This window comes from Fukomys damarensis, unplaced genomic scaffold (assembly GCF_012274545.1).
Source record: "Fukomys damarensis isolate Sample0158 unplaced genomic scaffold, DMR_v1.0_HiC HiC_scaffold_13, whole genome shotgun sequence".
NCBI classification, from domain to species: domain Eukaryota; kingdom Metazoa; phylum Chordata; class Mammalia; order Rodentia; family Bathyergidae; genus Fukomys; species Fukomys damarensis.
In genome coordinates this window covers 17,283,510-17,309,543 of record NW_022900925.1, presented here as the reverse complement: position 1 = coordinate 17,309,543, position 26,034 = coordinate 17,283,510, and the positions used below count along the sequence as shown (strand labels likewise).

Genomic DNA, 26,034 nt, shown 5'->3' with positions numbered 1-26,034 from the left:
TGTATGTGTTTTGTTTTGTTTTGTTTTTAAGGAAATAGCAATATGTTCACTCAGTACTTTCCTTTACAATAGGTCTGATTATTTTCGCAACTTTGTAGATTCTTGCCTCCAGAAAATCCCTCAGGATCGTCCAACATCAGAGGAACTTTTAAAGGTCAGTTCTACAGTACCCTTGTCTGTTTTCAGCCTTGTGTTTTATTATTTTTTAATTCTAAATCAGGGTTATATGTGTATTGTAATAATTTTTACTAAAATATTTTTTTTCCAGGCTGGGGATTTAGCTCGATAGTACAGTGCCTGCCTGGCAAACACAAGATCCTGAGTTTTGATCCCTGTACCCCCCACAAAAAATTTTTTTTTCTAGTGTTACAAATCAAACCCAGGGCCTCATGCATGCTAGGCAGTTACTCTAAACCAAGCTACACCCCAGCACATTGAACTACTGATTTTTTTTTTATTTTTCCAGTACTAGGGATCAAACTTGGGACCTTGTACTTGCAAGGCAGGTGGCGGAACCACTGAACTAAATCTCCAGCTCTGAACTACTGATTTTTAAATACTGTGTTCTCTAGAAACTTTTCTCCCCCTACCCCTTCCCTTCCTCTTTTACTTTCTCCCCTTCCCTCCCACTCTGTGCTAGTAATGTAATCCAGGGCCTTAGGCATAGTATTCTGTCACTGGCTCAAACTCTCAACCTTGGAAACTTTTCTTAGATGCTAAGTTTTTTGTTGTTTTTAAATAAAATAGATGAGCTGCTTTTCTCATTCAAATAAAATCTATAATTAAATAACCAAAATATTACCAAATGGCTAGGTACTTATATAAGTACTGCATAGTAACTGATTGTGCCACTGAAGTGCCCTAGATACTTACATCTGCAAGGAAATATTTGTGAATTATAATTATAAATTGTATGTCAGTGTGTGTGTGATGCTGAGGATCAAACACAGAGCCTTCTACATACTAGTCAGGTGCTCTGCCACAGACCTATACTCCCAGCCCATGTGAATTTTAATTCCTGTAGGACAGTTCTATTTCAAATGGGTTAAACATGGATTAACTTTGGGTGTGTGCATGTGCATGTGTGCATGTGTTATTGGGGATTGATCCCAAAACTTTCACACTGAGCTGCATCATCAGTTCTTTATTTAACTTTTTAAAAATTTTGAGACAGGCAGCCGGGGATTTAGCACAGTGGTGCTGCCACCCACCTCACAAGCACAAGGTCCTAAGTTTGATTCCTAGTATCAAGAAGAAAAAACAAAATTTTTGAGACAGGGTCTCTCCTTAGAGTCTCCCTAAGCTCAACTTGGGCTCGAACTTCATCTTCCTTCCTCAGCCTCCCAGAGTGCTGAGATTACAGGTGTGTGCCACCATACCCAACTTGGATCTAATGTTTTTCATCTACCATAGATTATATATTAATCTGCCCAATCTTAATATAATATGAAAGAAATATGTATGATTATAAAAATATATGGGAGAGCCAGGCTCAGCAGCACAGCGCCTCCTTTGGAAGTGCAAGGCCCTGAGTTCAATTCCCGATGTGTGTGTGTGTATGAGAGAAAGATACATGAATATATGAGAACCTGTGAAAAAATGGATATGGTACTTTTGTTCCAGCTGGCAGTAGCTTATAGTCCTAGCTGCTTGGGGGGCTGTGCAACAAAGCAAGAACCTATCTCAAACAAAAAAAATCCTTTTATGGAAGTCTTTTTTTCTTAATAAAAATATTGTAAGAATTGTAAATTGCATTTCATTTTCAATAGACTTGGTAGCTTAATTTAAATATATGATTAGTATGTGCTTTCTGTTCTCAGAAAAATACTTTGAGAGTTGAATATTTTATTAATACCAGTAATAAATTTTATATAGTTATTAAACTATCTAGATTAGGAAATAGCAAGTAGAATTTGATTGTCACTTTGTAATCCTAAACACTCTTTGATTTTTCACAAAATTTAAACTTTTTATGCCAGTATTTTGCAATTTCAGAGTTCAGTTTATTTTCACTGATAAACAGCTTAAAAGCTGCAAAGAAATTTAAAGACCATATGTATATTTGATAACATTATTTGAAGCCACACTATATAGAAGAGCAATATGAAATTTTAGTAGTGCTTAAGGAATTTTATGCATGACCTTTATTTATGGTCTCAGAAATGAAAACTTCAATAGATAGACATTCCTGGTAGCAATAAATTTTCAGCCTTAATATATCTAAGAATTATAAATAAACTAAGCAACTAGTTATAAATAAAAACTAAGCAAGATCAGGTTAGGGATATAGCTCAATGGTAGAGTGTTTGCCTAGGTAGACCCTGGATTTAATTTCTAGTACAGCAAAAAAATAAAAAAGAGTTAACAGTAATAATCCTAATAATGGAGTTGTTCTTTCTGCTTTCCTGTATTTAATAAAATTAAGCATTAATCATCCTTAGTGTTTTATGCAGTCTTGCTTATACAGCACATAAAGGAGTCCACAGTATCTAAATTCAGGTTGATTAATTCACTTCTCATAAATATTCCTGTTGAAATCAAATATAGGGGCCGGGAATTGGCTCAGGGGTTCTGCCGCCTGCCTTGCAAGTGCAAGGTCCCAAGTTCGATCCCTGGTACCAAAATAAATAAAAGCAAAAGAAACTACAAACAAAAATTGAGCATTGGGCCAGTGATTTAAAGCTCAGTGATTCTGCCTGCTGCCTGCCTTGCAAGCGCAAGGTCCCAAGTTCGATCCCTGGTACCAAAATAAATAAAAGCAAAAGAAACTACAACAAAAATTGAGCATTGGGCCAGGGGTTTAAAGCTCAGTGGTTCTGCTGCCTGCCGCCTGCCTTGCAAGCTCAAGGTCCTAAGTTCAGTGCCCGGCACCAAAAACAAAAAAGAAATTGAATGTAGCTCAGAAATATCAGTTCTTCTGATATGTAAACCTTTATCAACAGGCTCATATTAGATTTAAATTCTTAGTATTTCAGGCCTTTGATAATTTCAAGTCTTTCTTTTCAGTTGGTCAACAAAAATAATAACTTAAGGTTTTTATAAAACATACAAGATGGTTTTCTAGGCTCAGAGTAGATGTTTATAAGTAACTTTAGTGGGCCAGAGATTTAGCTCAGTGGTTCCATGGCCTGCCTTGCAAGCGCAAGGACCCAAGTTCAATCCCTGGTACCCCCCAAAAATAATAATAATTTTGTTAAGTATCAGAAGTCATAAGTGTAATAGAATTAGTTATAGATTATATGCATTGTATGTCATAGAATAAGTAACACTAGAGTCTGAGAAGGGGTACATTTGTACTATTTGAAAAAAAACTTTCAACCTTTTACTTTCTATCCCCTCCAGCACATGTTTGTTCTTCGGGAACGCCCTGAAACAGTGTTGATAGATCTTATTCAAAGAACAAAGGATGCAGTAAGAGAGCTGGACAATCTGCAGTATCGAAAAATGAAGAAACTCCTTTTCCAGGAGGCACATAATGGGCCAACAGTAGAAGCACAGGAAGAAGAAGAGGTAATTCATAAAATGACTGAAATCTTGAATTAGTTTTATTTCCTTGTGCAACTTTACCTGCCAAGAATTGTTTATATCAATAATTTCCAGGGTTGGGGGTTTAGCTCAGTGGTTCCGCTGTCTGCCTTGCAAGCACAAGGACCCAAGTTCTATCCCTGGTACCAAAAAAAAATTTGTTTTCCAAGTTTTGTTTTCTTAACATTGGTTCTGTAAGATCTCAGTCAGGTAAAAGGCATTTAATCATATTCTGTTGCATGCTCTAAACCCAACCACTTGATAGTACACATTGGCATGATAAAGGCCACTCTAGTTCATCTCATGTTTCTTGGTCATTGAACCACTTTTGAATAATCATCTAGTTCCATAGAACATGCTTTGGAATCACTTGAAGTATAGACTACAAGTTGACTGTACTCCCAAGTCATTAGAAAGTTACCAAGCATTCTACTGTGTCATTGAGGAAATGTGATTCTTTTTAGCTCAGCATTTTATTCTGTCTACAAGGTTCTAAAGTATTCATTTAAGACCAGGATGGTCAGGGGAGGGTGGGGGGGATGAAGGGAGGTTAGAGGTATGGGGAAAAAATGAGAACGAAGATCTAACATGTAAAGGTACAACAAGATCCCAAGTAACTGTACTGTATACTTTAAAAGTACCAATAAACTAAAAAAAAAAAAAAGACCAGGCATGGTGGCACATGCCTATAATCCCAACGCTTAGGAGGCTGAAGTAGGAGGATCACTATAATTTTGAGGCAAGCCTGAGCTACATTGTTCAAGGCCAGCCTGAATTACATAGTGATATCCTGACAATAAACAAGTAAATCATGTTATAGATGAGGAAAGCAAGGTTCAGAGTGGTTAACTTTATTACATAGGTAGAAGCACATGGGTTCAAATTCATAACTAATTCTCAAGGCCAGTTTCTGTTTTGCCTTTTAGGGAGAATGGTAGTATAGATGCACGATAAAAATGTTAATGAACTTCCTCATAAGGAAATATACATATAAAGTATATTATGTGTGAATTACTTTTTTTCCTCAATTTTTTTTGCCCCTTTCAGAATTCCAATATTTGATTTTTTCTCTTGCTTTTCAGTATGAGATTACTTTGCATTCTGATACTATGAGCAGTGTAGTTATTTTTCTTAGCTTTTGAATATCACTAATTTATAAACTATAAAATATAGGACCTATAATTTTTGTTTTGGGGCCTTTTTGGTTTTTGTTCTTATAATTATTAGAAAATTGTCTTGCCCTATTTTAGATGTGTAAAATGTTTTAGTGAAGTTATGAAATTAATACAGTTTTGTGTGGTTAAATGTTTAGCCCTAAGAAAAATCCTTTTATATATAAAAATATATAAAATATATAAAAATCCCTTTATATATAATATGTGTCTATATATATTAAATTCCATCATGTTGTATAGAAGTCTGATATAGTAAGACAACCATGATTTTGGTGCTCTGGTTTTGCTGCTGTCTGATTACTTTAGGAAAGAAACATCTGTATCTGTATGATAATTCTCCGTATATATCTGTAACACAATTCTTAATCTGTAGGAGAATAGGTAGGAATTAACAATAAAATAGCTAGTCGTAGCCGGGCGTGGTAGCATATGCCTGTAATCCCAGCACTCAGGAGGCTGAGGCAGGAGGATCACTGTGAGTTCGAGACCAGCCTGGGCTACATAGTGAGTTCCAGGTCAGTCTCAACTACATAGTGAGACCCTGTCTCAAAAAACCAAAAAAAAAAAAAAAAATGCTAGTTGTGGTGGCACGTGCATGTAATACTAGCACTGGGGAAACTGAGACAAGAAGATTGTTGTAGCCTGGGTTACACAGTGAGTTTAAGGACAGCTTGAACTACATAGTAAGACACTGTTTCCAAAAAATATACAAATGAATAAAAATATTTGGTGATATAAAATCTAAAGCCTATATTTTCTAGAAAGAAGAATCTACTTTGTAAAAGGCTTCAATAAAGAGTAAGAACTAAAAGGACCATTGAAAGGATTTTTAAATGAGTTTATATTAACCAAAAGTGACACTGAGAATTAAGCAAACTGCCTGTCCCCATGAGATTTTCTGTAGAAATACTTTTCAAAAAATATCAAGCAATTTACAGAAAATGGTATAAATTGGAAATTGCCCTCAAATAGGCTGGCGTTGTAGCTCAGTGGTAGAAGTATGCATAAGGCCCTGGGTTTGAGATCACCCAGCACTGATGACTTGCTTTTTCTCTCTCTCTCTCTCTCTCTCTCTCCCTCAGCAGTTGGGGTTTTAAAAAGTTTTTTTTTTTTTTTTTTTCAATTTACTTGTCATTTTTTGTTTCTATCCACAAATAGTTGCTAAATGTGAGGATCTCGAGTTTCTCCCATCTGTTGGGCATTTCTTCCAGAAGTTTCCTAGCTTTATTTCTAGTAATTATATACCAAGTAGTATGTGTACTAGATGCTTTAATCAAGAATTTAGGGGCCAGGGTTTTTAGCTCAGTGGTTTCACTGCCTGCCTTACAAGCACAAGGTTTTGAGTTCGATCCCCAGTACCCCCCCAAAAAAAGAATTTAGAAGACGGATAAATATTTTAATCTAACTCTCTTTTCCCTTAGGAACAAGATCATGGTGTTGGCAGGACAGGAACAGTGAATAGTGTTGGAAGTAATCAGTCTATTCCCAGTATGTCTATCAGTGCCAGCAGCCAAAGCAGTAGTGTTAACAGTCTTCCAGATGCCTCAGATGACAAGAGTGAGCTAGACATGATGGAAGGAGACCATACAGTGATGTCCAACAGTTCTGTAATCCATTTAAAACCGGTGAGTGTTTCAGTTTCTGTGAAAAATTTCAACTTCGATAAATTTCTTCATCTGAATAGTTTAAAAGGAGGTTTTCTTGAAAGTTTCAGACAGTTGGAATATTTTTTTAAATGGTAGAAGTCTTATTAATTCATAATTTTTTACTTAAATTTGGAAAACTAATATTTTGAAAACTACAAAAATAATATAGAACCATATAAAATGTTAGAAAAAAAAGAAATACTGTATATTATTTAAACTTCTTTGGAAAATAAAATCTTAAAAAGTAGGATACAGGGGTGGGGATTTGGCTCAAATGTTCCACCACCTGCCTTGCAAGCAAGCACAAGGGCCTGAGTTCAATCCCTGGTACCAAAAAAAAAAAAAGGTTACATATATTACCACTACATACAGTGTTTATTTTGGGGGAGTAAGAGAAGAAGTTGCGGTAGATAATGATCAAAAGTAGGGAGGCTGAGGCATTAGGATTGCAAATTTGAGCCCAGCCTAGGCCAAATAGCCTAACAAAACCTTGTCTCAAAATTTGAAAAAAGTGAAAAAGGAATGAAGATATTAGTGAGTACAGAGTCTCGGTTCAGTCACCAGTTCCGCCAAAAACAAAAAAGTGACTTGCATTATATCATTAGAATAAAACTCGGTGCAATTGTAGAAAATTATAATTGTACACTTTAGGAAAACTGGTTTTTGTTACTTTATTCTTTGTAGTATTGAGTTCAAATTTTAAAATTCCAACAAAAATATTGAAGTCAGGTAATTCCTCTTAACAGTTAGTAGGCATGCTTTCTTTTTAACTTCATAGCTTGCAGTATTACCTAAAAAGTTACTAGGCATAATAGCTAAAAGGAAACCACCCAAATGTCTGCCAGTAGATGAATGGTTAAATTGTGTTATGTACAGCCAGTGGGATATTACTCATCTATAAAAAGGAATGAATTTGTTCTGCTGCCTTACCTCGCAAGCGCAATGGCCCAAGTTTGATCCCTGGCACCAAAAAAACAAAACAAAAAAATAATAATAATAAATTTTTAAAATAGAAGGAATGAACTCACAAGTGTAAGGTCCTGAGTTTGATCCCTAGTATTGGAAAAAAGGGGGGGGAAAAAAAAAAAGGAATGAACTTTTGACGTATGCTCCACTATGGATGAATGTCAGAAGCATGTTAAGTGACATAATCCAGATGTAAAAGGACAAGTATTATGTAATTCAACTTAAAATGATGAAATATCTAGAGTAAGCAAATTAATAGGGATGGAAAGTAATTGAGAGGCTACCATGGACTGAGCAGAGGGCAAATGGAAGTTATTGCTAATGTATAGATTTTCTATTTGGGGTGATGGAAAAATTTTGGAAATAATAGTGATGGATACACAATACTGAGAATTTAATTATTGGAGCTCAAAATGACTAAAATGGCAATTTTTTTATTGCACATATATTAATACGTTAAGAATGACAGTTATGCCCATTGCAGTGATATGTAAAGCTGCTTGGGAGACTGAAGCAGGAAAATCACAAGTTTGAGGCCAGCCTAGGCAATTTAGTGAGACCCTGTCTTAAAAAGACATGGGGACAAGGGCCAGGGATTTAGCTCAGTGGTTCCGCTGCCTGCCTTGCAAGGGCAAGGACCCTGAGTTTGATCCCTGGTACCAAAAAAAAAAAAAAAGACATGGGGACATAGCTCATTTGGAGAACACTTGCCTAGCAGATGCAAGGTTCTAGGTTCAATCCCTGGTACACCCCCCCAAGAAAAAGAAAAAAGATAGTTAAGCAATAAATAGTATTATTCAGGGAAATTTTTGCTTTTAATTTTTTATATTCAAAGAGTAGAAATCAGTCATAAAAAGATTATTTGTACAGTTGATTACTATTTATTGACTTCCTCTTTAGTTGATAATCTGAAACAAGGACAAACACCATTGTATTTGTTGGGTGCTCTGGATTAAACCCAGGTCCTTGAACATGCTAGGCCAGCTCTTTACTACTGAGCAAAATCTGAGCCCAGTTCTTTAGTTTTTGCAATCATTTTTTATTGCTCATTTTGGACAGATGGCAAAAATATTATAAAGATAGCTTGAAGCTATAGTTTTTCTAAAACCTAAAAGCCTTTGAGTCATTAATTTTTATTAATATCATTTAAAATACTGGGTATCTGTATCATTTTCATTATATCAAAGCTTCCAGTTTTGCACATAATATGTAGGATATGAATCCAGCCATGTACATTTCCTTATCCTTAGTCTCTGTATTATTTCATACTCTGTGGAAATAATTTCTCATAATTCTAATTATGTTGAAAATAAAATAATGGCATTCTTCTGGGTTTTTTTCTTTTTAAAGTTATGCATGTGATATTTGTTGATCAAATTATCTTTAAACTCTTAATTTCTTTGAAGGTTCAAACAGAGTACTTATGCACCTTATATGATAATGACTTTTTATTTAGGAGGAGGAAAATTACAGAGAGGAAGGAGACTCTAGAACAAGAGCATCAGATCCACAGTCGCCTCCCCAAGTATCTCGTCACAAATCACACTATCGTAATCGAGAACATTTTGCAACTATAAGGACAGCATCTCTGGTATGTACTTTCCTGGAACTAGGGAGAAATATGTTTTTCATGTTGAATCTAGCAGTTTATCTGATTTTTTTGTATTTGGAATTTATTTTGCAAGATACTTATTCAACATTTAGGTACCTGTGTGAGAAAGATATGCAAAGCTCTCTGAGAAACATTAAACTAATAATAGCTTCAAGACTTGTACACAGATGATTAATAGTTTAGGATATATTCAGTACTTACAAGAACTACAAGATACTAAGCAGATATTCAGATAAGTTTTTATTAGGAGTGAAAAAAATATTTTTGAAAGAAATAGTTTGAGAATTTACAATTATTAGACACAAGGAAAGAGGAGCAGTGGTATTTCCACATAAAAGAATAGACAATAAGGCAGTATATTGCGTGAGGGTAACCAGAAAGGGCAGTTTTGGAAATGGCAAGTAATCCTATTTGGTATAGTCTAATTGTTATTCTAACTTTCCACATAATGATATAGATTATTTGTCCTTTACAAACATGCTATAGTAGGACATTTGTAACTGTTCAAGGAGACAAGTAGGACCAAAACATAATAAAGGATACTAGGAATAGAAAGAAATTACATTAAGATATGTAAAAAATAAGTTATTAGAATATATAATAAGAATTTTTAAAAAGATATGGGAGTTATCTGAGTTGCCAAATATATAGTAATATTAAATGTTCTCAAGGAAACTTTTACCCATATTTTTATTTTCTCAAATTAATTAAGGACTCTTTTAAATTACAGGTTTAGGCCAGGAATTTAGCTCATTGATACCACTGCCTGCCTTGTGAGTGCAAGGTCCTGAGTTCAATCCCTAGTACCAAAGAAAAAATAGTGGTTTTAATAAATAAAAAGCAGGAATAGATTTATATTATTAAACCCAGTAAATCCATTTATTGCAAGTGAAAAATTCAGCAGGTGTCTTAGTTTATTTTCTTGTTACTGAGACAGAGCACCTAATACGCATGTGTAAAGGAGGAAAGGTTTATTTTAGCTCACAGTTTGTAGAGGTTTCAGTTTATATTGGATGGTTCCAAGGCATGGTGGCATGGCAGAGGGTTATGGCAGAGGAGAAGCAATCCATGGCATGTCAGAAGTTTCTGATAGAAAATCATTTAACATGAGTAGATCTCTTTCCACAGTTTTGTTTTGTTTTTTTAAGGTGAGGTCTTGTATATTGCCTAGGGTAGCTATGAATTCCTGGACTCAAGTAATGCTCCCACCTGAGCCTCTGAAGTCACTGGGCCTACAGGCATGTGCTACTGTGCTTATGCTGTTTCCCTTGATCTTCTAGTCTACTCCATACAAATTTTAACAACTTATCTATTTCTTTGAAAAACATCCTGCAAATTTTCATTGGAAACTGCTAACATTGGATCTCTTACATTAATCATTTGTATAGTTAATAGTGTAGTGATATAAATACATTTAAAAGAAAAATGTTTTTGCTTTATTTTCTTTTTTTGTCCATTTTCCATTTTGTCTAGGTTACAAGGCAAATGCAAGAACATGAGCAGGACTCTGAGCTTAGAGAACAGATGTCTGGCTATAAGCGAATGAGGCGGCAACATCAAAAGCAACTGATGACTCTGGAAAATAAGCTAAAGGCTGAAATGGATGAACACCGCCTCAGATTAGACAAAGATCTTGAAACTCAGCGTAACAATTTTGCTGCAGAAATGGAGAAACTTATCAAAAAACATCAGGCTGCTATGGAAAAAGAGGTGGCTGATTCATTATTATTAACTTGCTTCTTTTAGCTTGTATCTACTTCACTAAAGCAGTTTTTGATGTTAGAGTATCAGTTCCCAAGTAAATTGACTGAGGAATGGGAGAAACATTTTTGTAACTTGTCTCAGGCTTTCCATAAATTGTTGATAGGTCAATCATTCCTAAAAAGGATTGTTTTTGTATGATTTTTCTCTTGCTAATTTTGTGTGTGCATTTTGAACATGAAAAAATGATATTTTGTTATCCAGTACTAAGTCTGTGAACTAATGGACTTTGGATCATTTCCTGATAATTCATAGCTTTATAATATCATAGTGAGTAAATCATTCAAGTATTGTAGGTTTTCGGTACTCTGCTTTTCTGAGAATTTTTATTAACAATCATTAGGTGATTAGGTCTCAAAGAGTCATTTATGATTCTCTGTGTTGTTTTTTGTTTGGTTGGTTGGTTGGGGTTTTTTTTGGTTTCAGGAATTGAACTCAGAACCTTGCGCTTGTGAGGCAGGCGGTATCACCACTGACCTACATCCCTGGCCCTTCTCTGTGTATTTTTTAGAATCCTTCCCTTAAGTTTATACAACATTCTTATATCAGAATAGTTGATGATTAATATATTCAGAGAATGAGATTGGAAATTAAGAGATGCTTATAAATATCTACCTTAGGATGTAGATGTATTTTTTAATATTGTAATTACATGAAACCTTTTCCTGTAATGTTTTTGGTATTCCCATCAGTTTCACTTTATTTTGCTAGTCATATTTGCCAAATGGAATATTTCTTAGTTAACATGGTATCATCAAAATATGTTCAGTTAGTTTGTATTGAAGATTTATTTGTCGTAGCTATCTTATTCTTCCTCCACCCCTCAAAAAAAGGAAAATAAAAACCTCTCACAGTTGTAATGAATTTGACAAAAGAAAGTACAGTATAAATAAATATTTAATTTGAAATAATTTGATTGAACAGTATACCGATATTTGGAATTCTGTTAGGTGTTGGGTGGTATTTTTAATAGCTTGAGAAGAGGTAGATACTAATAAACTGTATTTAGAAATGTGTTCATGAAACAGGATATGCAGTGTGATTAAAAATTTGTTAAGGCCCAAGGATTTAGCTCAGTGGTGCTGCCACCTGCCTCTCAAGCACAAGGTTCTGAGTTCAATCCCCAGTACCAAAAAAAAAAAAAAATGGGGGGGAATAAAAATATGTTGAAATATTTATGTCCTGGAAATAAATAGGATTTGTATGCAGCAAAATGGTTACTTAGGTTATTATCTCTGGATACTAACGTCATGTGAAATTTTTCTTCTTTTTTCCCTCCATATTTCTTAAATGTTCTAAAATGAATATATATTACATATATAATTTTAAAACAGTTTGAAACATTTATTTGGTAATTTCATATTATTTTTTGTATAAATTAGAGATCAGGGTTTAATTGGAAGGTAAATGTATTCCATTTAATATATAAGATAATCTTGGTAAAAAGATCATAATGTAATTTTACTTAAAAGATAAATATGTATTTGTATTGGGGTTTTTTGGGTGAGGTTAAAGAATATATATTCCTGTTAAACAAAAAGAGGTGAACATATTTTGGCCCAGTAAGTGATTTTTTGGGGGCGGGGAGTACTGGGGGTGGAACTCAGGACCTTGCACTTGTGAGGCAGGCAGCGGTATCACTGAGTTAATTCCCTGGCCCAAGATATCAAATTTTAAACATTCTGAGAAACAGTGTTACTAATTAGGTTAGGTATTTTGTATTAATGATATTTCTACTAATTTTTTCTTAGTATGTATATCAAACCTTTGTTTTGAATATATCTGCTTAACTAATCTGATTAATTTTTAAAATTTCATATAGGCTAAAGTGATGACCAATGAGGAGAAAAAATTTCAGCAACATATTCAGGCCCAACAGAAGAAAGAACTGAATAGCTTTCTGGAGTCCCAAAAAAGAGAGTATAAACTTCGAAAAGAGCAGCTTAAGGAGGTACTTATTTTATAAAAATTTCATGCTATGGGCTTATTAATTATATTCAGTGATCATTACTGGGTGTGGTGGTGCATACTTGTAATCCCAGTACTTGAGAGGCTGAAGTAGGATTGCTGTGAATTCAAGACTAGCCTGGGTGCCATGGTGAGTTCAAGGCTCGCTTGCACATTACACAGTGAGACCCTCTCAGAAAAGGGGCAGGGTTTATATTCAATGGTTCTTAACTCATGCAACCATTAGGATGAAACTTTCTTTTGTTGGTTGTGGCCACTTAATTTATATCAGCTTATTTGAAAACATGGATTATAATCAGTTACCCTTAAGTAACTCTTGTAGTCAATAGGTCTAAAAAGAACCATTTCATTATTTCATTTATTCCCTTAGAAATAAAAATATTTGAGCTGTGTAAAAAAACCCACATATTTCTTACTTTAAAAGTAAGCCAGAGCTGGGAATGTAGCTCAGTGGCACTGCGTTTGCCTTACAAGCACAAAGTCCTCTGAGTTTGATCCCTGTACCAAAAATAAAACAAAAAAGTAAGCCAGGCCAGGTATGATGGCACATGCCTATAATACTAGTGTTTAGGAGGCTGAGGCAGGAGGATTGTGAGTTTGAGGCTAACATGAGACATGAGCTACGTAGCAAGATCCTGTCTCCAAAAAAAAAAAAAATTTTTTAAAAAAAAAAAAAAAAAAAAAAAATAGACAACACAGTGAGATCATGTCTCAGACAACAAAAATATAAACCATACCTTCTTAATTTTGATACTAAAGAGTACAGTAATTTGTTATTTTGCCAATTTTAGCGTAGCGTAAGACATATTTTCTTTAATAGTTGTCTTAGTCACTTTCTCATTGCTAAAACAAAATATCTGACACCTGCAACTTAAAGGAAGAGAGGTTTATTTGGGCTCACAGTTTTTATGAGTTCTATCCCATGGTTCAGGGATAAAAGAGCATGTCAGAAAGTATAGTGAAGGAAAACCATTTATGTTGTAGTGATCAGAAGGCGGTGAGAGAAGGAAGAATATTAGGAGGGAGATAAGCCCTTCCAGGTCACAACCTCAGTGATGCACCTCTAACCAGGCCTCAGCTCTTTATAGCACACTTGGCTACTGAATTCATTTGTGGGATGAATCCACTGATGAATATTATGCCCCCAATAATTAATCATATACCAAAAGCCTGCCTCTGAGCAACTGAGTTTTGGAGGACATTCTAGATCTAAACCATAATAGGAGAATATGCTATTTTTGTATGGCTACATGATGTCATATTTATTTGCCCCCTATGTCTACTTTATAAACTTTTAAAAGTAGATGTAGTCTGGGGCCAGAGATTTAGCTCAGTGGTTCCAGCACCTACTTCGCAAGCACAAGGACCTGAGTTTGATCCCTGGAACCAAAAAAAAAAGATGTAGTCTAAAGGTCATGAGTTCAATTCCCAGTACCCCCCCAAAAAAAGTATATGTAGTCTTAACTTTGAAAAAAGCCTTAATTATCCCAAGACCTTTTTCTTTTTTTTTTTTTTTCTTTTTGGTACCAGGAATCGAATTTGGTTCTCTGCGCTTTAAGGCAGGCAGTAGAACCACTGAGCTAAATTCCCAACCCCCAAGACCCCTTTCTTTTTCCTATAGTATGAAGGATTGAAGCTAAATCCCTCATATTAAGCTACTTCCCCAACCCCTTTTTATTTTTATTTTTTGAGGCAAGGTCTTAGTCATTAAGTTGCCCAAACTTGCTCTACTCCTTACCTTGATCCCTAGAGTGCTGAAATTATAGGTGTGTACCACCACAGCCGGCTCTGAGACACCTGTTGAAAATAAGTAATTCAGGATAATAGCCAATATAGAAAAATGAAATGTCTTAATTTATCCCCCCTCTTACAGACTGACTGAAATGTTTAATCTGTATAATTAATTAGCACACTGGTAAATAAATTGATCTTGATAAAATAAGAGTAATCTGTGACACTGAATGTGTGTGCATGCACAGGTGTGTGTATAGGAATTTATATGTGTCTTATTGTCTACACATTGGTGGCCCAGAGATTTGCTGTATACCCTACCAAGTAAGCTTCAGTGGTAATAATTTTCCAATTACAGAGTGAACCTGAAATATATTTCTAACAGTACTGTACAGAATCCAAGCTCTTTAAAAAAGAAACTAAGGGCCAGGAATTTAGCTCAGTGGTGCTGCCACACCTGCCTTTCAAGCTCAAGGACCTAAGTTTGATCCCTGGTCCAAAAAAAAAAACTGAGAATCCAAACTCTAAACTGGAACATTGAATCTGAAAATACTGGGTATGTCAATAACTAACTCAGTAAATAGTAAAGGCCTTGTCTAGCATGTTTAAAAGCCCATGGTTCAATCTTCATTAAATCCCTTAACCCCAAAAAAGGATTATAAGTAGGATTCCCAGCTATACATAAATAATTAACATCTAGCAAAATGTAGTTGTATATTTTTGTTTTCTGAAAAATGATACCTTATAGGTTAATTGCTTTAGGTAATATTTTTGATATAATTTATAGTCAGCCTAACAAATTAACTTTCTTTTGGAAGACAGACAGATCTTTTTATTTATTTATGTTCATTTAAAGTAATGATGGTCAATATAGAAGGTACATAGAGTCTTGGTGGGAAATTCTCTGGCTGAAGATTTTGAAAAAAATCAGATAATTCTTCATGTATATGCCCATTGTCTCATACAAATACATACTATGAAGTACTAATTTATATGCTTCTAATTTTTATGTATTTGGATACATTTTATAAACTAAAACTAGAAAAATTAGTCTCTTTCTTGAATGAGAGAAAGAAGACAAATAGGCCAGGATTTAGCTCAGTCATGCCGCCACCTGCCTCGCAAATGCAGGGTCCTGAGTTTGATCCCCAGTACCGGTCAGTCAATCAATCAATAAATAAAAGATAAGGTATAGTAGTCGCTGAAGAATTTTTTTGTACTTGGGAAATACAGCTCATTTATATATTGTACAATGTGATGCTCTAATGTTGAAAATATACCTTGTTAGCATATTGCAGTTTGACTTGTTGAATATATTGTCACTTTTTTATTTTGCTCAACATAAGTGAATTTAATTAAAACTGCGAGATGATATTTAAAATAAAATCATTGGTTTTGATTCAGTGGTTATTTTTTTGAAAATTAAATACCATTTATAAATCAAGTTTCTATTCTCCCCTGGTTTTGTTGATTTCTCATTTAATTTACAGTTCTTTTATGTTGAGTCCATCCATAATTTTGCCAAAGGTTTATTATCAAGTATGTTAAACTCTAAGAATTGAGATGATGCTAAATTGTGTATTAGCTAGCCTTAATTTTAACTAACAAATAATTTATACCTGAAAACACTGCATTCTCTCTCTTCTTGGAAAATTTTTGTTTGTTTGTTTGTTTGTACCAGGGACTGATCTTGGGTCCTTGAGCTTGCAAGGCAGGCAGTGGCACCACTGAGCTAAATCCCCAGCCCCTCATCTTGGAAAAGTTTTAAGAGAGGATGTGTTTTCTTTATTACCCAGTCATTGTATGCTTTTAAGCTAGAAACCTAAAATATAGCTGTGTAAAACTAAAAGATACACTTGTTTTCTGACAGTTGTATATGTCTCTTCTTTCCATCCTATTTCATGAATGATTCAATAAAGACGAATGTAGCTGCGCATTGTTTTGCATATCCCTGTAATTCCAACACTGGGAGGCTGAGGCAGGATTGTACATTCAAGCCCAGCGTGGGTAACTTAGCAAGACCCTGTCTCAAAATAAAATATGAACAAAGGGGCTGGCAGTACAGGTTGGTGCAAAGGTACTAGATTCAATTCCCTGTGCAGGGAAAAAATAAAAGAAAATATTACCTATTTTCTCCAAATTATCAGCCTGCTTAAAGCCAGGCACGGTGGCACACATCTGTAATCGCAGTACTCAGGAGGATGAGGCAGGAGGATAACCGTAAGTTCAGTCTGAACTGCACAGTGAGATCCTGTCTCAAAAAAAAAATCAAAACCCCGCTTGAGCATTAGAAAAACACATGGGTTTTGTTTGTTTGTTTTTTGAGACCTCACTGTGTCGTTCAAGCTGGCCTTGAACTTACTATGTAGCTTGGGCTGGCTTTGAATTCGCAGCTGTCCCCCTGCCTCGGCCTCCCATGTGCTGGTATTACAAGGTTGATTCATCACATCTGACTTAAAACACATCTAAATTTACTATTATACTAAATGATACATTCATTTCGTTAAGTTTTATATATTTTGAACTGAGATGTGTTTTATGTTGCCAGGAACTGAATGAAAACCAGAGCACCCCTAAGAAAGAAAAGCAAGAATGGCTTTCAAAGCAGAAAGAGAATATACAGCATTTCCAAGCAGAAGAAGAAGCTAACCTTCTTCGGCGTCAGAGACAATACCTGGAGCTGGAATGCCGTCGCTTCAAAAGAAGAATGTTGCTTGGGCGCCATAACTTGGAGCAAGACCTTGTTAGGGAGGTATGTTTGAATCATGTGAAATTTATCAACGCAATCTTTCCTGAATCTATGCCAATCACTTCCCGATCTCAGGGACCTTGTACTTTACTTCATTTCCCTTTACCTGAGTCACTTTTCCTTAAATATTCACAAGACTTGCTTTCTCCCTTCTTTATATCTGTACTCACATCACCTCTCCAGAGATGCCTTCTTGACTGCCATATCACTCTCTCCCTCTCTCCTGGAAAAGAAAATTTGTCTTCCTCACTAGAATTGAAGTTGGATAAGGGCCAGGGATTTAGCTCAGTGGCACCACTCCTGCCTCGCAAGCTATAAGGTCCTGAGTTCAATCCCTGGTACTAAGGGGCGGGGGTGGGAGTGGGATTGAAGTTATATGAAGCCAAGCTTTGTTCAGTATTTTTTTTTCTGGTGTTGAAGATTGAACCCAGGGTCTTTGCACTGAGCTACATCCTTATGGAGCTACATAGAGGCTCCTGGTAAGTTGCCCCTGGTCTGGAACATGTGATCCAAATGCCTCAGTCTCGCAGAGTGCTAAGATTACAGATATGTGCCACTGTACCCGACTGTTTACTTCTTTATATTGCCACTGTGTTTGATACACAGGAGGCATTCAATAAAAATTAATATGAGTAAAAGAAATATCAAATTTTATATATGAAGAAATTAATTGGGCATACTTTGCCTCTTTGATCTGAAATGAGTGTTATATGTGTTGCCATTTAGCACGTTTCATAATGATGCTAATTATTAATTGAGCAAATATTGTAAAAACTCCTTGTGCCAATGAAAATAGTTGTTCTCATTAAGAGGATATTTTAGTCTGCCTTGGTGGTGCACACTTATAATCCCAGCATTTTGGGAACTGAGACAGGAGAATCATAAATTTGTGCCCAATTTGAGCAACTCCAGGACTTAGCAAGACCCTGTCTCAAAGCTGGGAAGGGGGTTGTCATACCACATAAAGGTCCTGGATTACCCTCTCTTCCCAAAAAAGACAATACCTATGAATATAGATAAATTTATTTGCAATAGTTGGCTGTAAGCTTCAAATACAGAATAAGTTCATAAATTCACAAATACTGAAAAAAATTTAGATAAGAAAAATTGAAACAATTGATAATATCATCTGTCTTAATTAATTTTCTCATTGCTGAGACAAAATATCCAACACTCAGAGTTAAAGGAGGAAAGGTTTATTTAATCTCACAGTTTATATCAGTTTTAGTCCATAGTTGGCTGGCTCCAAGGCCATGCTGCATGGCAGAGGAGGAACAGTTCATGTCATGTCAGGCAGGAGGCAGCAAAACAACAGCAGCCAGCCTGCCTTCTTCCTGTCCCTTTATAGTCCATCCAGTCTATAAACCTATTGATTAGTGCCACCCACACCCAAGGTAGGGCCATTATCCACACTCTTATTCCCAGTACCTCACTCCCTTAATCCCAGTATCCCTTAATTCACATTCACATACCCTAATCCAACCACCTTCAAAATTCCCCACCTGTGACTACGTAAGACTTCAGGGCAGTGTCTAGATATAACCATAACATCAGTCCTAGTAGTGCTATTGGTTAACAGACAACATTGGTAAGAGTATACATTGATACTGCCCTTTTGGAGCATAATTTAACAGTAGCTTTTACATATGCTTTTAAGTATCAGATCTTCTGGAGTTCTGTCCTACAAAAATAAAAATGTGATTATATTGTGTAGCATACATAAATGTTTACTGAAACTGTAAAAGCAAAAAATGGAAACAGCTCAAGTGTTGATCACATGGAGGGGTTGAAAATGTGGTATCACAGAACAGTCATTTTCAGTGAAACTTTGAAAAGTCTTTATGTGCTGATTTGATCCAGATATATATGCATAATATTAAGTAAAGAAAAAAGCTGCAGGCCGGGGATTTAGCTCAGTGGTTCTGCTGCCTTCCTTACAAGCAGAAGGACCTGAGTTCGATCCCCAGTACCAAAAAAAGAAAGAAAAAAAGTTGAATGCCTATAGTGTGTATATTATTAAAACTTCATTTTAAAAATAATTACTATATTGGGCTGGGGATTTAGCTCAGTGGTTCCGGCGCCTACCTCCCAAACAGAAGGATCTGAGTTCAATCCCCAGTACCAAAATAATAATAATAATAATAATAATAATAATAACAACAACAATAACTACTATCACAACAAATCATGGGAAGGGTGAAAAGCATATACACCATGATGTTGGCCCCCAGGGGAAGTGTTTGTAGGGAAAAAGGGGGCAAGTTTGATTTTGATTGACATAAAACACATGTATGTACTTACTCGATTTGAGGAAAAAAAATTACAAAGAATAACATTGAACAACATGTGCTAGGTGTATTGAGGACCTTTTATTCAGGAACTTATTTCTTCCTCACATTAAATCCATGAAATAGGGCAGGGAATGTAGATCAGTGAGAGAGTGTGTATTTAGCATGTGTAAGACTGGATTCATGCTGGAAGGGGGAAAAGGTCATAGAATCCTAGTATTTACTATGCAGCCATTTACTGAAGCAGAGGGTTAATTATATTCCTTTCCTGGTTATTCTTTTTCTTAGGGTTTTTTTTCCTTGCACTGTACAACAGTAAATTAGCCAGGCCTGGTGGCACACACCTATAATCCCAGCACTCAGGAGTTTGAGGCAGGAGGATCATCAGAATTCAAGGCCAGCCTGGGCTACCTACTGAGTTCAAGGCTAGCCTGAACTATATAGTGAGACCCTATTTTTGAAAACAAACAAACAGGGCTGGGGGTTTAGCTCAGTGGTCCTGCTGCCTGCTTTGCAAGCACAAGATTCCGAGTTCAATCCCCACTACCAAAACAAACAAATAAAACCAGTACTTTTTAATGCTTTTGTCTTCTGTGTTCTACATTAGGAGTTAAACAAAAGACAGACTCAGAAGGATTTGGAGCATGCCATGCTACTGAGACAGCATGAATCCATGCAAGAGTTGGAGTTCCGCCACCTCAACACAATTCAGAAGATGCGCTGTGAGTTGATCAGATTGCAGCATCAAACTGAGCTCACTAATCAGCTGGAATATAATAAACGAAGGGAACGAGAACTAAGGCGAAAGCATGTCATGGAAGTTCGACAACAGCCTAAAAGTTTGAAGGTACCTTTAGTGTAAACTCTTGACAAAGGGGAAAAGAGAAAAAGGCATCCACGTAAGCAAGAAAAGTCTAATCATTAAAAAATTTAATTTTTTTGCACTTTGAGCATCTTTGGTGTATTTCAGTGGTGGAGTGGCTATCATTGTAAGCTTGCATTTGTGTATTTCTCATTAAAGTACAAAACATGGCCCAAACTTTTAACTGTGGGGAACACCAGTAAATAAGCAGTCAGAGTTGTTATTTAAATGTACCCAATATCCATTGCTCCTGTTATATTTTATATGAAAACATGCTCACCTTTTGGCTTGTCTTTTTGTTGTTGTTGTTTTGGGGATCAAACTCATGACCTTGTGCTTGTGAGGCAGGTGGCGAAACCACTGGGCTAAATACCTGGCCCCTTTGGCTTATCTTTAGAATCTTAATTTGCTCTGAGTTTTACAAAATTCAAAAATAGAAAAATAAATGTTTCTCACTCTTCTCTTTTTCCTTTGCCACCTGATCTAGTCCCCTTCACCAAATTTATGAGTTAACAATGCCAAGAAATTTTCATGTTTTATACCTTTTAATGACTAAAGATTTAAATGAATCTTAATAAAAACACTACATATGTTCTCATCAAAGATAGAACCTCATTTGATCTGTACATATCTGCACATTCAAAAAATTTTTTTTCTCTTTTGGATTTTTCGAGACAGGGTCTTGCTCTGCAGTTCAGGCTGGCCTTGAACACACTGTATCCCAGGCTGGCCTGGAACTTGCAGCAATCCTCCTTCTGAGTATTGGGATTACAGATGTGCACCACCATGCCCTGCTAGTATTTGTTATTGAAAGACTCCTTTCCCTTCCCAGTCTTCACCCCTTTCCAATTCCTTTTAAAACTGTTTAATATTTAAGCTACAAACACAAAAACTATTCTCATCTTTACCCTAAATAACCGTTCTGTAATAAAATGAACATCATTCACAAAGGTAATATTTGTCAAACTCTAGAAGCTACAACACACCCAGTGGTGTTCTTAGTGCCCCACCCCTTCATACAAAATGTACAGTCAGAGTTAAGGTGCTTTACTCTTCCCATATAAACTAGAGTAAAATTTTACTTTGTTGTATCTTCAAAACTGTGAAGTTCCCAGCCATGGTGGCACATACCTATGATCCCAGCTCTGTGGGAGGCTGAGGCAGGAGTGTAACAGTTCAAGCCTAACCTGGGCAACTTAATGAGATCCAGTCTCCAAATTTAAAAAGGGGCTGGAGGGACTGGGAATTTAGCTCAGTGGTTCCACTGCCTGCCTCGAAAGCTCAAGGACCCAAGTTCCATCGTGGGTACCCAAAAAAGGGGTGGGGGGCTGGAGATGGAGCTCAGTGTACCACAAAAACAAAGCAAACTCACATCATTTGCAGAGTAGTTATGTTGACTTCCAATTTAGCCTTACCTGGTTGATGCTTAGAAAATAGTGATTCATAAAAATTTTAGATTTATTTTGTTTGTACTGTGGAGAAGGATATATAATTATTTGGCTATAGGCTAATCTCCCACCAAAGATTTTTAAATCTGATGTGACATTTCTCTAGGATATGGGTGATGAATAGTTGTTTGACTTTAACTCTTTCTGTGTCCTGTTTGTAGGCTTTTTCAGTTTGAGGGCTTGTAAAAAGTAACCTGGTATTTTCAGATACTACATGTGAAAAGTGAGGAAAAAATAATACAGACTTTTTAAAAAATCCCTCTTTCTGATGACAGTCAGTTCAATGTTTTCTTCTAATAGGGAGGAAAAATCACTAATTTCTTCTTATTTGCATTTATCTACTACTTGGTTAATTTGGGGGAAAAAATCCTTAGATTTTAGCATCAAATCATCACATTTGTATTCACTCAAATAATAGTGGCTTCATCCAACCTATAAGACATTAAATTGAAGAAGAGAAGATTTCAGTTTGTTACTTGTATATAATTAAGTAGGATTTGTGGGGGAGGGGTACTGTCTCTTTTGAATGAGTTGAGTAAAAATCAGCTCTTCTTTTTCTTCGATGCTATCGTTATGATCACTTTGTCAGTATTATATGAGCAAAAATAACTGTTACATTCTTCTTATTTTCACTGGAGTCAAGCTTTGAGGTGTAAGCATTAACCTTAACCCTTGTTGAAAAATTTCCCAAGTTTTTTGTCTCATTAGGAATTACTCATGGAATGACTGCAGTTTGCTTGGCACATTAAAATTTTTTAAAGAATAAAGGGGATTTAGCTCACCGGTTCGGTGGCCTGCCTTGCAAGCGCAAGGACCCTAGTTCAATCCCTGGTACCAAAAAAAAAAAAATAGAGGCTAATATTAAGAGGCAGCAGACAGTGTCTGTATTCATTGTTCCATTTCTTTGGAAGCACTTGGGAGAACTTTGTTAACAAAGAACAGTATTTAGTGGGCTGGGGATTTAGCTCAGTGTTTCTTCCACTGCCTGCCTCTCTAAGTGCAAGGACCCAAGTTCGATCCCCGATACCAAAAAAATGAGCAAACAAACAAACAAGAACAATATTTAAGAGCAGCACTACTTAGCATTGTTAAACCAACAGTTATTACTAGCTAGTCATTTCTTTACCCCTCACATAATAAAGACATATGAGCAGGACCTGCAGCCTCAGTTGGTTAAAAATATGGAAATATTTATATTAATGTAATGTTGTGGGAGTGGAGATACTGTTTCCTAGACAATTGTGTACATTTGATCATATATGCATTTGTTGCATGTACAGCGAGTCAACCAGTTGATCCAGTATTTATTTTAAAGTAAAATAATTTCAGTTGTGGATTCCTTTTTCTGTGTAGTAAGTGAATTTTGCTTATAGGCTCAACCAGTATAACTTACAGAGTATATCTTATTAAAACTTTTTATAAACTTGAATTATTACAATAATATCTAGCCCAGTGAGTAACCAAAAGACAAAGCCTTGTGCCACCAGACTCGTATTATTTTATTTGAGAAATGTTTAAATTGTTAGTTACCACTCCAAGAAAAGGGTTTCCCTTTCCATGCTCCATAATTTTGTTCAACCTTTAAAAAATTAGTTAATTTATTTTCAGTTTTGCTGTTGTATTACAGAGTAAACTATTATTAAGTATATTTCTACCTCATTTATTCTCTTAAGGAAAAAATAGAATAACAATATTAATTAGTTACTAATACAGACTTTCAAGTCAAGCTCAGATTTGATACATAAATCACACAAAAAGTAGAGTCTGTTACACATTACATACTTGAGTTTAAAATTGTTGTTAAAAGAAATTGGAGTAAAGCATTTCAGGTGAAGAACTACATAAATATGTTTTATTTTTTGCCTGAGATATCTGATAAAATTTGCCTTCCCAATCAAGTGATTTGTATATACTTCACTTAATTCATGAGAATAAATTTGATTTTGCCATGAGTGCATATAGTAATCAAAATAAATTTTAATATTTATCCAAGTTGCTAAATTTACTAGTGAAAAAGCAAGCCTGCTTGAACTCTTCTGATAAATTAGAGGTTTTGTTGTAAAACTGCATAGAATCCAATAGTTTGGCTCAATAGCCACATGTAGAAATACTTGCAACCATGTAACCCTTTTGATTTCCCTCTCTTTCTTGCATCTCTCCACACACACCAGGGATCAAACTCAGGACCTTGCACTTGTCAGAAAGAAACAGTGTAGCTGAGCTACACCCCTGACCTTCTCTTTTTCTTAGTAGCCCTAATTTGTATATAAGTATAAGGTATACCAAATATTGTATGTTGAATCTTATATACATCTGTTTTTTTCCTTCCCAGTCTAAAGAACTCCAAATAAAAAAGCAGTTTCAAGATACCTGCAAAATCCAAACCAGGCAGTACAAAGCATTAAGAAATCACCTACTGGAGACTACACCAAAGAGTGAGCACAAAGCTGTTCTGAAAAGACTCAAGGAGGAGCAGACCCGGAAGTTAGCCATCCTGGCTGAGCAGTATGATCATAGCATTAACGAAATGCTGTCCACACAGGCTGTGAGTTTGCTTTGTTTAGGCAAAACAAATTTAGTTCTCTTTGCCTTCTTCCATCTAAATAAAATTCTAGCAAGTAAAATATTAATTGGAATCCAGGAATGATAGCACATATCTGTAACACCAGCTACTTGGGAGAATGAAGCAGGAAGATCTTACATTAGAGGCCAACCTAGGCAATTTAGCAAGACCCTGTCTCAAAATTTTAAAAGGAGGTTGGGGGTTGGTGATACACTTCATTGCAGTTCAGTGATATAGCGTGCACAAGATCTTGGGTTCAATTCTTAGAGCCAATACATTTTTTATACATACATACATTTATATGGTAGAAATGATAGCTGTTCTGAAACTAGGGAATTAGTGGTGGTCCATATTCTTTCTGCTGTCACCATTGGTTGGAAATATCATGATGTATATAGAATGAGGTTCTATGTCGGCTCCTTGCAGGAGTAGATCCCAACAATTTATCAACATTACAGCAGGAGCTTTGGTAAACTATGGACAAAAAGTAGTATTATAAGACAGGTATGGTGGAACATACCTGTAAACCCAGCACTCTGGCGGGAGGGGGGCGCGGCTGAGGCAGGAGGATTGCCAATTTCAAGCCCAACCTGGACAATTTAGCAACTTAGTAGAAACCCTTCTCAAAATTAAAAATGAAAAAGGCTGGGCACATCTTAGTGCAAAGCACAAAGGTCCTCAGTGCTGGAGGTGGGGGAAAAATACTATTCAGTATTAGGAATTAAAATGGTTACATTTGATTGCAAATATGAAATATTTTGCAGACTTTTTCTTAATGGGCCAGATTATGAATATCTTAAGCTTTGCTGACAAGGAGGCAAGATCAAAGATATTATGTGATTATTTATATAATTATTTAAAATGTGATCATTTCAAAATATGAAGAGCATTCTTAACTAGTGGGCTATAACAAAACAAAACAAGTGCCTAACAGGATTTGGCTTATATGCTGTAGTTTGCTGGTCTCTTCCTATAGATGTTTCCACTAAGGAAGAAAGAGTCAGAGTTTAATATTATCTAAGGTTTCTCTTATAAAGAATGTAGTTATTCAGGCATTCTATAAATAGCTTGATAGCTTTATTTATCTTCATAATGCCATCACTGGTTATTGTTTTATTTTCATAGATGTTTATTCTGTGATAAATAAGAGAAAATAATTGTGTCACCTACAAAACAATAGTCTGTCTCTGTTATTCTTCCTCATTTCCATATGTCCTGAATGGATAGCTCACAGTAGGTTATATCTGTTTTCTTTCTCAGCTGCGTTTGGATGAAGCACAGGAAGCGGAGTGCCAAGTTTTGAAGATGCAGCTGCAGCAAGAATTGGAGCTGTTGAATGCATATCAGAGCAAAATCAAGATGCAAGCTGAGGCACAACATGATCGAGAGCTTCGGGAGCTTGAACAGAGGGTCTCCCTCCGCAGAGCACTCTTAGAACAAAAGGTATATATTATAGGAAAGGGCTGGGGGTTTACTCAGTGGTGCTGCTGCCTGCCTCTCAAGCGCAAGATCCTGCGTTCATTCCCCAGTGCCCCCAAAAAGGAGGAAAGTGATTGTTCAAGTATTTGCTTTTATCAGAATCATTTTGTAAATACATTTTTATATTGACAGGTTACATTTCTTTCACGATGCTATATTTCCTTCTGGTTTGGTAGTGGATTTTGGGTTTGTTTTTGTTTGGTTTTTTGTGGTTTTTTTTTTTTTTTTTTTTCTTTAAAATTTTTAATTCAAATGAATCAA

The 26,034-nt window shown here is 35.7% G+C and overlaps 1 protein-coding gene across 1 annotated transcript in view; it reads left to right on the top strand.

Annotated features, from left to right (window-relative positions):
- The window catches only part of Taok1 (TAO kinase 1), a 123,496-nt gene that overhangs the window by 81,268 nt on the left and 16,194 nt on the right, over positions 1-26,034 (top strand). The window contains exons 10-19 of the mRNA XM_010642246.1: positions 73-154; positions 3,343-3,510; positions 6,122-6,325; positions 8,769-8,903; positions 10,398-10,634; positions 12,508-12,636; positions 16,933-17,136; positions 20,029-20,268; positions 24,064-24,276; positions 25,555-25,737. Coding sequence (XP_010640548.1) covers positions 73-154; positions 3,343-3,510; positions 6,122-6,325; positions 8,769-8,903; positions 10,398-10,634; positions 12,508-12,636; positions 16,933-17,136; positions 20,029-20,268; positions 24,064-24,276; positions 25,555-25,737 — 1,795 coding nt within the window. The remainder of the gene's footprint in view (positions 1-72; positions 155-3,342; positions 3,511-6,121; positions 6,326-8,768; positions 8,904-10,397; positions 10,635-12,507; positions 12,637-16,932; positions 17,137-20,028; positions 20,269-24,063; positions 24,277-25,554; positions 25,738-26,034) is intronic.